General features: G+C 36.8%; 1 protein-coding gene across 9 annotated transcripts in view; it reads left to right on the top strand.

Annotated features, from left to right (window-relative positions):
- PTPRD (protein tyrosine phosphatase receptor type D) overlaps nucleotides 1-14,315 on the top strand; it is a 1,060,901-nt gene that overhangs the window by 1,003,872 nt on the left and 42,714 nt on the right. For all 9 annotated transcript variants that reach the window (XM_047699812.1, XM_047699814.1, XM_047699811.1 and 6 more), the window contains 2 exons: nucleotides 6,936-7,055; nucleotides 7,573-7,727. In XM_047699812.1, the coding sequence (XP_047555768.1) occupies nucleotides 6,936-7,055; nucleotides 7,573-7,727 (275 nt within the window). The remainder of the gene's footprint in view (nucleotides 1-6,935; nucleotides 7,056-7,572; nucleotides 7,728-14,315) is intronic.

The following is a 14,315-nucleotide window of genomic DNA, read 5'->3' as shown; positions in this document are numbered from 1 at the left end:
AGGCCTAAGGGACTGGGATGGTGTTAACAACATTGTATTAATAATTTAGGGAATTAGAATACAAAGCCTTGACATTTGATGGATGGAGCACTTCTGACTAAATGATCACTCCCTCCACCTCTGATGTCCTCCTCTGTCCTTGAACCTCATGTTTGTATATTTCCCCCAATATAGGGGGAAGGTGAAACATGTTCCCATTTGGTTCCATGGCCAAGAGGACAATTCTAGACAAAGGAGATTCTGATAAAATGTTTTCTTGTTTTCCTGTAAAACACATCTTGAGATTCTTTTCAGATTGTGAGGTCCTTTTGGGTTAGAAGTTGGCAGAATCCTGTTGAAGATTATAAATGGCAGTGTTATTGTTTTCATTGTCGTTATCGGTTTTGGAAGGCCCAGCCTTGGCCAACAGCAGACTAATTCTTGGCCTCTCTGGTTTGTCAAGGTTCGGTAAGTTTAATGGAGAGCAAATGCTTTCCAAATGCCAGGTCTGTGTCCTTTTTCAAATAGAACTGGAAGCGCCCAAGGCCTTGAACATTTAATTTCTCAAACTGCAGCCTAAGGCACTGCCTATCTAGGGCAACAGAAACTGCTCTTTCCTTAAGCAACTGTAGAAATGGCAGCACAAACACTGCCTTTGGAGCCTGCTTGATGTATGGGCTTGTTTTTGAAAAGTGGTGGATACTTAATGTAAATAGGACACTGGCAACAAAAAGAATGATGCTCCTATTGGCAACCTGAAGGATGTTTGGGTCCTTATCTAGCCAGTTCCACACTCTTGGTTTTCTCTTCTCAACAGACACAATGTCAGATAAAAGAAAAAGAATCCCACCAATTTCTCAGTTTGTTAGCTTCTCGGATTTTTCTCCCTTCTTCCTCCCTGCCCCCATCCCCTCGATTTAGAATGGCAGCCTACAGATTCTGGCCCAAAACAAACATTCCTGCAAAAGTGAATTAGAGGCACTATAGCCTAGGAAAGTGCTGGACTGGGAGGAAGAGGTGCAATCTTACTCTTGGAGACTTTGTGCAAAGCCCCTCTCATTGTCCACATTCGTGTTTATAGCACTCCCAGGCTGGTGAGGTCACTTCTAAAATTTTAAGAATTGTGGGTCAATCTCTCTATTCAGGCAAAGTTGAGGTTCAGCTGGTATGCACCAGTCTAATTGTACTGGTTGTTAAAGTGCTAAAAAGGATTGATACTACAGGTATACAGAAATTTTCTTTTCATTGAAACTTTAAGTCATCTAACTTACTGCTCAATAAGGGTGATGCAGGAGTGCGGCAGGCAGTCACTGAGCGGATCCAGGCAGACACCGAGGTAACCATGGGGCTGTGTAGAGCACCCAGCTGCTGCCAGGTGTCATAGGGGCTGAGGTGCGAACTCTAAGGGCCACCGCTGTGTGGGAAAAGCTAACATTTAAGTGCTGCTTTGCCAGGAGAAAGGGGTACTGCATAGAGGTTTTCTCCGATTACAAAGACAGGCCAGAAACTTGAGATATAATGACTGATTATTTAATGGGGGAAGTCATTAGAAAAGTTTAGTGCATGTCTCTATATGAACTTCTGGTAGGTACATTGTCCTAGTCTATTGCCATAGGTTGGGTAGCTGATAAACAACAGAAATCTGCTTCTCACATTCTGGAAACTGAGAAGTGTAAGATCAAGAAGCTGGAAGATTAGGTGTCTGGTGAGGCTCTACTTCCTGATTCATAGAAAACTGTCTTCCTTTTGTATCCCCACATGGTGGTAGGCGGGAGGGAGGTCTCTAGAGTCTCTGTTGGAAGGCTTGAAGCCTGTTCATGAGGACTCCAACCTAGACCTAATCTCTTTCCAAAGGCCCCAGCTCCTCATACCATCACCCTGGGGATTGAATTTCAGCCTACAAATTTGGTGAGGCCCGACACAAATATTTAGTCTGTCGCACACATCAAACAAAAGGAAATAAGGAAATAGCAATTTTTTGAAGTGTTCAAACAGATAAGCTGTTTTATAATGAATAATTTTGTTTATTTAGAGACTAGTATTTTTGGACTTTCTGGTTTTATTTATGAAAAGCTATTACTGCATTTGTAGTCAAATGTTTAATATTACTCTCATTTCAGGTATTCCATTGTACTTGATCTCCACCTTGTAGTGTCAACAAAGAGAAAATGAAGAGGGGAATATATAAACCAGATTACCCTTTTGCCATTCAGAAATAGATATGGCCAAATGTTAGTTGAGTGAAAAGAGTAACATTATCGCTGAAAGACAATAGAATCATTGAGATGATCTCCATACTTAATTTTGAATAATCAAGTATTGAAGCTGGTCTTTAAAACTGCCAAGAGAGATATTATAACCTATAGAAACAAACAGTTCAGCATATAATTTATCCATCCACTAAAATATATCCTAATAATTACATGAAACTTCCTTTTATTATATTCTCCCTTATTAACTGTGTATTCATGAGTGTATATTAACATTTCCATATTCCCAAGACTAACTTTGACTTGTATTATCTAATGTTAGAATACTTTCTATTTGCTCCTTATAAACGGCTCCTCTGGCCAAACATAGTAGATACTAATTTCCAGTAATTTTGAGCAACTGCTGTGCTTTCCGATCTATCATTTATTGTTTATTCTAAGTCCTTCTTTGGCTAAATAATCTGGCCCTAGGCAAGCTTTTCCAAGTACCATATAACAAGTGGATTTTGTGTTAGGGGTGCTGGATCCTTTAAAGATATTGGTTTATCTGATGCTTCACTGTGCTGCCATGCTCAATGAGTCTTTTTTAAATTGGAATGAGAAGGTTTTGCTTTCAGAAAGTTTGGGGCAATTTAAAAATAAGCCAACACAGATCACAATATAGTTGATTATAAAGTTGGCTTCCAGTTGTTGAATGTCTGTGATGTGCCATGCACTTCCAAGATAAGCCATATGGAAGTGAAAAATAGAACTAGAAAGTAAGCATTTCCCCCAAGCACAGTCTGCAGACCTACTGGGTAAATCCTATATGGTATTTCCAATGGCAAGCTTTATCATTCCATCAACTTGCTTTTAATAGGTTGCCATGAAAGAGGAAGTATAAATTAATTCCATAGCGTACAAAGTGATGGTCAGCTTGTTCTTTCCATAATTACAAAGAAATGAAGCTACCACATAAGGGTAATCACTTTGTAATAGTAAAAATAAGTATCTCCCCAAAATTTGGCCAGAAATCTGACCTGTCTTATTTAGGTTAGGCCTCAGATTGAGTTACTGGGTGAGGTTTCTAAACCACAGCCTGGGTGGCATGTTCTGCCTCTCTCCTTTTTCCCCTCAGACACTAAAACATTCTCTTCTCACATCTGATTAAAATCCAGGTAAAAGGAAGGGAGTTATTTGGAAATCTCACAACTATGCATCTGAAGAACCAGCAGGTGTAAGCATTCCTCTATATTTAGTTAGTAAAGCTGATGGGTTGGGGGCAGGACTGCAACTCATTTCACTGTGGTGTCCCCATAGTTGCTAAGATCTTGCCTTCCACCTAGCCACTCCAAAATACATATCCACGAGGATTAATAACATGTTTCTTTTGTTCACATTTAGAATGATTACATTTTTATAACAACTATCATAAAAAATTGGGAACAGAGTCTAACTGAGAATTAATAATAACTGTTGCCTATTGAATGTTTATTGGGTTTAGAGATTCAGTGCATGGTTTTTGAGCCTTATGTTAGCCCTGTCATTCTGGAGATATTATACCCATTTAACAGATAAGGCTGCTGGACTTTGGTCCTAAAAATAGAGAAGCAGTTTACCAGCTATCCAGTTGGACTATCCAGCCTTCTGTGCATCAGTCCTGAAGATGTCAGTCACTTCAGAATCAGGTAGGAAAAGGCAAGCATTGGTATTTGCATTCAGGAGCTGCTGCCTTCTCATTCTTAGATGCTCAGAGGGGAGCCTCCTATCCTGGGCTCTGTGCATAAAGCCTAAAACTGGTAACTCTCTTTAGGAATACCTTCTGAGATCTTCTCCCAGGGGAAAAGAAGAAAAGGTGGAGGGAGGGGCTATCGTCCAAGTAAAAACATGTCTAACTCTTCTCCTGTGCCCTTGTTTTGCCTCCTCACTCACTACAGTTCCCAATTGCTTTCTAATGTTGAAATCAGAAATTATTTGTTTAGTGTATGGCTAAAAATGAAGGGCTTAAAAGAATGTCAGTAAATCCTAGCTCTTTAAATGTAGCCCTTAGAAAGCAGATGAAAGCATGTGGGCTACTCAGAGAATGAGGGAAAGAAAAGAGTACCCAGGTACTAACTAATGAAGGGAAGAATGGATTGCTGTAGCTGTTCTAGAAGCCTGGGGAATGCTTCTAACCCTGTTGCTGAGACCTTATGTGTGCAGGTGTACATACATCAAAATATTTATTTTTCATAAACTCCCTTTGTGAAATATTTCTTGAGAGAAAACAACAATGTTTAAATATATTTGCTTGAAAAAAATTGCTCCCAGTTTTTTGTTGTTGAGTTTGAAACATTTTAGAGCGGGGTTTTTGTTTGTTTGTTTTTGTGGGTTGTTTTTTTTTTTTTTTTTCTTTCTGGTAAAGAGTAAAATTCGAGTACATTATTTCAAATGAGTACAAAAGCTTCCTTTTCTTCTTCTTTTAGCTAAAAATGTTCACAACATTCCCTCCTTTAAGAATGTTTTCCAATATTCCTTTTTCCTAAAGAAGTCAGAGTCCAAGTAGTTGAAGTATGAGAACAATTAGTGTAACTTCAGTTTTTGCTATGTCTTAGGGATGGAGTGGAATTGTTGATGGAAAATCACTAAATAATGAAACGACGTTTCCAGAGGTCACATAAAAGCTGGCTTACGGTTCTTTCCTTTATGTCCTTTGTCTTATCTCACCAAAAGGTCTGATGATAATCAATTCCCAGCTCTAAAATATAATTGCATTGAATTTGGTTCAGTACATCATACTGACCTTATAGATCATTACATTGCGTTAACCTCCTGTTTTTGTGTCTTCCATAAAGATATTTGTCCCTGTGGGATTTGATCTGCTGATTTTGATTTGAAAGGGTTGCCATCCAGCTGAAACTATTAAATAATGAGTTGAGTTTCTCTCTTCATTTTTTAGCTCAACACATTGCTGGCATCCTCTCAAATGTTGCAGTAAGAGGTCTCCAAAGTTACTTTTGTCCTTTGCAGTGTGACATCAACTTGACATTTATTTTTTATGGTTTAAATCAGAGCCTTTGGCATAATTTTTGTGATTTTCTTTCAGTCTGAATCAGGGCTACTTAAGGAGTGTTGGCTCTTTTCAGGTGGTATCTTCTGCTAATTCCAGCCACATACAACTTGGGTTTTAATGGATGGTCAGAAAACATAAGAGTGCTTAGTCAGGGTCATGCTACATCAATATTCTCCTTAGAGTATTGTCTTTCCGTTCTGTTACTATTCTTTAAGTAGAACATATCATAGAATATAAACATAGAAGAATATATTATGCCTCTAGAAAACATATGTTTTAAAAATCCTATTAAGACACAAATTGTCCATCTTACTTGAACCACTCTTCTTTGTTTTTTGTAAAATATGTGTTTGTGTGGTCTTACCTTGAAATAAAGGCATAAGAGTCAAACCTTGTAAATTCAATCTCCACTTTACTGAATAAATGTGCATTAAAGTGGTTTTCTCCTTTTTGTTGTCTAGGAAATTGGATAGAGAATAAAACCTCTATCTTTTCAGAAGGCCCACGATCTAGATAGAAAGAGCCTGAGTCCTTTGAGGAGCAGATGCTATGTCTGTGAAAGAGAAAATTACAATATTATTCACAAATGCTACTAATATTTATATTCAACATAAAAGCAAATAATTATCTGGCAATTCTATTCACTGGACCAAAAAATTCTAGTGTCTATGATAATAATGCCTCATTGCTTTTGTTTAAATCCAGAGATTATGACTTTCAAATCTTTCAACTACAAGGTGTGATTCCTAATATAAAATGGTATTACATTTCTTTATCTAGAGAAATGCATTTCATTTAAGAATTTCTCCTATCTTCTTTTAATCTGAGATAGAAAGGGTAAATATATTATCTATGATCTTACCAGAAAATAAGTGTTGTGTTTGTCATTTTTTATTACGCTTTTTAATATCCATGGTACATAGTAAGTTTGAAATGTATTCCAGACTTGGAATTATTTTTCTTTTGCATGTTAAACTAATTGGCTTGAATACTTTTTATGTACTTTTGTTCAACTCCACATAGAAATTGTAGATTATTCATCTGAAATGAATGAATTTTAAATTACTTAAACTTCGCATTTGTGTATGACTCTCTGAGACCGGTTTTAAAGAACACACAGCTCTCTTTCCCTTGCACATTACTGATTTAATTTGTCTTGGATACACATACCATATATCTTGAATTTTTTACAATGTTATGTTGTTTATTATACTTTGATAGATTCACAAATTATTTCTACTTTTCTTTAAACAAGTATATTTGGAAATTTGATAGTTTACGATGAACTAGCTTATGCCTTTTAAACCTTGATGATGAGCACTAATTGTCTCACCACATCGTTTAAATGGCTGAGTGTAATCCTCCTGATGCAATTCATAACATATATCCCAGAACAAATTTGTGTTTTCTTTTCAAGTGCTCTAAAGTTTCAAATACCTCTTTCCTTATTTTACTCAGCAACAATCTGCAATTTATTTTTCTCCAGGAAAATTGAATCTGTTACTACTTAGTATTCCTACCAGTTTGAAAAATGTGGTTTATATTGGCATCAGAGCAGTGATTTACATATATTGGGATAACAAGAATGCATGCCAGAAAAAGATCAACATAAAATGAAATGCAAAAAAGCTGTTTTCCTTCAATAGTAACCCCAAGTGAAGCTAATAGAGAAATTGATGAGCATCTGCCCTGAATGTGTCACTTGTTTCTTCTAGGTGAAGTGTGACCAGTATTGGCCCAGTAGAGGCACAGAAACCCATGGGCTGGTCCAAGTGACGCTTCTAGATACAGTGGAGTTGGCCACGTACTGTGTGCGGACTTTTGCACTTTACAAGGTTTGTCTTTATTTTTTTCCCTCCCTTTACCCTTTTCATTTTTTAAAGAAAGCATCTTTTGAGAAATCAAATATCTTAAGACTTTACTTAAATCTTGATTCCACTGGCAACAGTGAAGAATGAAATAATTCTTCCATTATTGCTCAGCAATTTTTCTCCTTCTCCAGCGATTTTTCAGTAAATGTGGAACTCTTGCTCTGGACGGAAGTTTTGGCAAATGAAGAATAGATGAAGAAGAACTAGTTCTTACCGTAAAATACAATAGGCGTACTCCTGATAGTTACACCTGAAAAATGTAATGCTTCTCACCTAAGAATGTTCATCTCCCTGACCAAATACTTGTTTACAAAGAGCTTGACATTGATAGCTCCAAAGAGTGCATCTTCCCAAAGGTCATAGGGTAGGAGGAGGAGGAATTAAGACAGCACGTTTTCATGTTACCTCTTCCATGTGGCTACTCATCGTTACAACCTGAGGCTAGGAACACAAAATTTTACCCAGTCTTCCTACTTCACAGAATGGGTCAAGCGAGAAGAGAGAAGTAAGACAATTCCAGTTCACTGCCTGGCCTGATCACGGTGTTCCAGAGCACCCTACGCCTTTCCTAGCTTTCTTACGGAGAGTCAAAACCTGTAACCCTCCAGATGCAGGACCCATGGTTGTGCACTGCAGGTAAGAACCACTGAAAGCATTTGTTTTTCTCACAGTCAGAAGGTCCACGAGGAAACAGAAAGCTAAATTGTTCCTCACTGGATAGTCTCTTTCCAATTTCTACTATCCCAATTTCTGGGATAGTAGATTGCTTTATAAATAATGCAAGTGTTTTGGGGGGTACCTGGGTGGCTCAGCTGGTTAAGCAACTGCCTTCAGCTTAGGTTATGATCCTAGAGTCCCCAGATGGAGTCCCACATCGGGCTCCCTGGTCGTCAGGGAGCCTGCTTCTCTCTGACCCCTCCCCTCTCATGCTGGTTCTTTCTTTCAAATAAATAAATAAAATCTTTAAAAAAAAAAAAAACAGGTGTTTTTTAATCAAACAAGGCCTATATTAACATTGGTAGAAAGGATTTGATATGGATGAATATGCCCCTCTGGACATGATAAGCAACTATGGTCCTTGCTATTTTCTCTTTGGAGCAAAAATAAATAAATATGTAAACACAAAATTAAATGTGCTCATGGTAATAACTATATGAAACAGAAAAGAATTAAGAATCAGTCTCGTGTTTGGTTCAAGTTTCATCTATGTGAGGAATATTCTTTAGAAGATGATAGATAGATAGATAGATAGATGAATTATTTGATAAGTTCTTGTGGCCTGGGCTGATAAAAACCTTTTTACTATGTATAGGAAAGAAAATTTTGAACAAAATGATACTATAAGTATAAAATCTCCCAGAGAGGGTGTCATACTGCTTAAAGATACCTTCCTATAAAGTATTATCAAGTCACATAGAAAATATACTAATTTGAGTTTTTAAAATTTACTTAATATAAAGACCTATATTTTGGAAGAATTTATTTTATGTATTAGGAGTTAATGAGCCTGTATTTCTTTTGAAGTGTTGTATAATTTATTATTATTTTTTACTTAATTCTGACTAATATTCTTTTTTTTTTAAATCTTTTTTTTTTTAAAGATTTTATTTATTTATTTGTTAGAGAGAGAGAGCGCATGAGCACAGGCAGACAGAGTGGTAGGCAGAGGCAGAGGGAGAAGCAGGCTCCCCGCTGAGCAAGGAGCCCGATGTGAGACTCGATCCCAGGACGCTGGGATCATGACCTGAGCCGAAGGCAGCCACTTAACCAACTGAGCCACCCAGGCGTCCCCTGACTAATATTCTTTATATCACCACTTGGATTCTACTATATATGTGTTTATACATTTTTAGTATTTAACTGATTTCTTACCAGTTCCTTAGTTCCTCTCAAATATCACCACGAACATATTACTAAAGATACCTGGTCATATTCTGTATGTTACTATATAAATGTATAATTGATATAATCCCTAATAGTTCTTTGTAAACTGGGTACTTCAAACATGAGAGAATATGGTTTTCTGCTGCACAGACAAGTAAAACTGCAGTGGGTAAGTATATTAAAAAAGAAAGCATCTGTCACAAACCATTTCTATCATCACTTAATACTATAGCTCTTTCATATCCCATATCATACTTGAGCATAATACCCTGGATCCTAGAAATGTTTTTACAAAAAGATGGGGACAACATAGATCAAAATAAAAGCAATAAAACTCCCCTGACTAACCCATGCTACAGTGGTAATTCTTAAACAGTGGCCTAGCAGGTTTTGAACAAGGAGATGCTTATTTCTCTTTCCCAGCAATTTTTTCCCAACAAAAACTAATTGTACCACATTATATTTATAGAGTATTTTATAAATTCCAAGGTTCTCTCCCATGCTTTATTCTGTTTGATGATCTTAAAGGTATGTCAGTTCAAGAGAAGAGAGCAGAAGTGAAGTTACAGGGTTTGGTGTAAGTACTGAGAGCTAGGAAGCCAGACATAGTCCTGCTCATGTTTTATAATCTAGTACTTGCTCTTCTGGACCTGACACTATGTTACATTGTTTTACATGGTTCTGAAACACTAAAAATTATTTTTCTTAACTTGAGCTAATGCTTTTGCATCATGACAGCAGATTTCTGATTCTCCTGCCTATTGATTTCAGCAGCCATTAGTTTGACCAGTCTGCATACTCTGTTATACATACTTCTTTGAATATGTCAAAGAGTCATTGTGCCTGGTGACATGCCCCTCCTCCACCAGCTCAACTTGATTATGAAGATCACACAGGAAATGTTTTCAAGTGAATTTTGGCTGCAGAATAGGGAAACAAGAAGTTTGGGCTCATTGAAGAAAGGTTGCCCTCATATTCCTAAAGGCAAAAAGGCAGTTTGCACAGATACACACATACAGAGATACATACACAAACGCATACACACACATTGAGACATATATAAATGCGAACAAAAATTAAGGAAACCTAACTTGGAAGTTTTCATAAAACATTGTATTTGTATTACAGTTTGAAATATAGCATGTTCCCTCTCTCAAAATGTGTTTCCCAATTCTGTGAATTAAGGTAGAGGACCCGGGAAACTTGACCGAATGACTGATTGATCATTTAAAGACACAGTTTATCCTCTGTTGATCATAAGCAAGGTATAAGGCTATATGCTAGATACTTAGTTGGGTCCAGAAAAGTTTGCAGGCAAGTAGCAGAGATAAGATAGGTAGCTATATGCTTCATTTTGAGAAAATGCATACACTTTTATGTACACCCACACCCCTATGTTATGTTAAGCCACCTGGACTCACCTCTGAGAGATACAGACAACTTTGGAGAAATAAGGAAACAAAGATAAATGTGCAGTGCTAATAGCTGTTGACATTTGGAAGTGCTGTGCCTGAGGCTCTGGAAAAGCTTTGTATTAAACAGAAAAGTAGGTATATCGGTAGAAGAAATTTGTTAGTGACTTTGAAAAAAAATGAGGGGAAAATGGAGTGTAAATTGAGCTCTGATATTGACTTGGACACAGTATATGTTAAAACTTCAAAGCACAATTTTTCTGATGGAGTGTCAGAGAAAAGTCACTGCAGACAACCACTGCTTGTGTGGGACCCAAGAAATGCCAGTTTAGAACTCATCTCTAAGCAGGCAGAAACTTTACAGAAAGCCACAATAGACAAGTTACAGAGGGTTATCAGTGTTGGTAATCATGATCATGTTGTAAATGATCACACAAATACTCTGAAATTTAGTAAATACTGTATTTCATGTTGTGATTTTTTTTTCCTGTAATGGATTTGACTTTATTTTTTTTTTTTTTCCTCTGTTATGAAGAAGTAGTGACAAACTCAAACCCAAGCCTTCTGCCAAACAGATTCTGGGAGAATGGAAGAGGCTTTAAATGAAGTCTGGTACTAGACCAAACAGAGGGAGAGGGGGCAGAAAAAGAGAAGATTCACGTTCCTCCAATAGTCCTGTCTAGTGATAAATGTGCCAGGACTAAAAAGAGCTACTATGAAGAAGAAAAATTCTTACAGTCAGTAGTAAGAAAGGGCTAGGAGGATAATCTAGTGGTAATCTCAGACAAGACCTTGGAAAGTTGAGAAGGCTGGGGTCTACCACATTCGTAGAAGAATGGTTCTACAGATCTAGGAAGAAAGACCAGCTCTAGATATCAGTCAGTTCATATAGACCATATAAACTCAGCATTAGGAGTGCACATGCTGGAGTTTTTGCTTATGGGATTTGTGCCTTTGAGCAAGTTATTTCAAATCTGCTAGCTTGGGTTTGTTCACCGATAAGTAGGGTAACATTCTCCATAATAATAAGAGTTTCATGAAGATTAACTGAAATGATATGAAATGATAAAGCACTTAGGACAGTGCATAGAATGTAGAAGTATGAAATAATGTTAAATTGTTAGTGTATTAATTATTGAGTAAGTTTTAAAAAGCTGTACATATATTTACACTTAAGAGAAAATAATCAATATTAACTTGGATATAATCTATGTGACTTGAGCCATGTATCCTATGAATAAACAGATTTTTTAAAAGATTTTATTTATTTGTTAGAGGGAGAGAGAGCACAAGTAGGCAGAGCAGCAGGCAAAGGGAGAGGCAGACTCTCTGCCAAGCAGGGAGTCCAATGTGGAGCTCGGTCCCAGGACCCTGGGATCATGACCCAAACTGAAGGCAGCCACTTAACTGACTGAGCCACCCAGGAATCCCTAAACAGATATTTCTAAACATGCAATATTTAATCTAATAGATTTTTAGAAATTTAGATGTTTTCCATAATGGTAATTTTGTCAAATTTTCCCCAGTGACAGAGAACATTTTCTTGTTTGCTGTGGGTTAGAATCATTTATAATAACAAATCCGTGTTTACAAAGACCTGAGAAACCATTGAGCTCGTAAGATGATACCATTTAGGATACATAGAAATTAATATGATGGTTCTTGATGCCGTCAAGATGAAGTTTGCACTTAGCATTGTGTCCTTGGCCCTTTATAATCTAAGCTGATGTCTCTTTCATGCCTCATTGTTCACTCTCTTAGTCACCTACCCTAGCTACACTTTTGAAGTACTTTTATCTCTGGCTCCTGGTAAATGATATTTATACACTCTAGAATTTCACCTGTTCCCCTCTCCATCTGCTGATGTTCAATCCTGTTTCCTAATTTACGTCAAGTAGTACTTGCTATGTATTTGCAAAAGTTGCAAATTGGCCTCAGGTAGTTTTGTTGATATCCATGGTATTTTTTTTTAAATTTGAATTTGAATGCCTTTAAACTGGAATACACTCTCTAGTCTTCCAAACCTTCCATAGCCTTATTGTTTTATACGCGGCTCAACCCATCCATTTATAGGAATTGTTTCATATTGCAAACATGAGTTGAAATTCTGGAAAATCCTTTTAAGCTCATTTCCCATTACTCTTCCTGCAGAAAGAATTAAACACTGTATTCTCTGAGCTCTCATAAAATAGGTTCACACTTAGCATATTAACTGTATATGTACAGATCGCATATGCCTTGAAATCCCAGAGGGTATAGTTGATGGATTATGTACATTTGTATCCCAGCTCTTACATCATATTAGGTGCTCAATAATTGCTTTCTGAAGTTAACTGAATTCCATGTGGTGTTTTAGAAATTTTTATAGAAACAGATCATTTCAGGGTTGGACTATTTGTTTGTTTGTTTGTTTGTTTGTTTTACATGAGACTATTTTTATCCCTACTGTGGCATTTCTTATGAGAATTTAATTGTATTAAGTTGCCTTTGTCTTTCTTATACTTATTTCTGAGCCCCTTTTTCTACAACTCTTTTATGTCCTTTTCCACATAGTCTCCATTCCATGTTAAAGATAGACATAGCTCCCTGTTTTTTAGCCATGATAATAGTTAAACATATTGAATCTTAATCAACAGCAGATATTCTTTCTTCTCAACTGGAGAGGCCATGTTCTAAGTGTTTTACATGTATTAATGTTTTTTACATACAAATCATCTTCAGAGGAAGGAACCTTATTTTCCCATTTTACACAAGAATAAACAGAGACCAAGGAAGACCATCTTATTTGCCTGAGCTCATGCCAGTAGTGACAGCCACTGCGTGACCTAGGCTGCCTGTCCCTATCGACCAAGTGAGAAAGTTTTCCAGGCTTCAGTTCACTTGCTGGTGCTCACCTCCAACTTTGGCCACCACTTGGTTTGGCATTTCACTCTTTAAGCCTGTCCTGATGACCTTGTCAGAATGAGTCAGTCCTTTCTTTCTGTCCCCACATCACATGGCCATATGTTAGCCTTTATTTCACTCATTCTGCATCAAAGGTAATTGTTAATATATGAGTCTCTTCTGCCCCTTAATCATTTTAGAATAATCACAGTGACTACCCATTACTGAGCCATCACTGTTTTCCAAGTATCACTAAGTACTTAAGCGATAACTCATTTAATCCACAGAACAGTATGTTTTATTTGTGAGGATTATTAAACACAAGGGGGTTGCAAATTTAGGGCCTATTTCAAAGTCTTTGACCTGTTTACTCATCATCATATCTAGTTCTGACTTTTCTTGTTGCAGAGACTGACTTAGTTCCTTACACTTACCTCCTTAATATATGTTTGTTGACTGAATTTGTTTGTCAGGTGGATATTTGCCATTACCTCTTCACATATATCTATGCAGTATATGAATAGAGACATGCCATATTTTTTTCCTTACTTATAAAATTAGATTTTGAAAGTAACTAAGGGATATAACTTCCAGTCTATTTATTAAGTTTGAATTTTCATAGAGGTAATTTCCTTGTATTGTTTCATTCTTCCTTTTAGAAAACAAAGAAGTTTTGTTCCCTGTTCTCCCTATTGAGCCCTATTCTTTTTGTTGTTCTACAGAAGATTTTGTGGTTTATATTTTACTAGTGCCAAAGGAGTATGACAACTGATTTGAATTTGCTTTTTGTTAAGAATGAATAAATTGGGGTGAAGCCATAATTTCACTGTGTCAATTATAAACTCTTGACCCATGGTACTAACTCTTAGTCATAGTTAACCCCTTTTAGGACCAAGGGAATATATTACCTTTATAGGAGAAATTTATTTGTGAATAAATATGAAGGAGGGATAGATCAAGACCCCCTAAACTTGTGTTCTAAATGAGAAGATTCCAAGAAGAGTAAAATAGACCTCCTAAGAATAATTAAAGTCTTGTACAATCA

The sequence above is a fragment of the Lutra lutra genome, chromosome 13, assembly GCF_902655055.1.
Source record: "Lutra lutra chromosome 13, mLutLut1.2, whole genome shotgun sequence".
Classification (NCBI taxonomy): Eukaryota; Metazoa; Chordata; class Mammalia; order Carnivora; family Mustelidae; genus Lutra; species Lutra lutra.
Note: the sequence above shows the minus strand (reverse complement) of the source record. Positions and strands in the feature narration are given on the sequence as shown.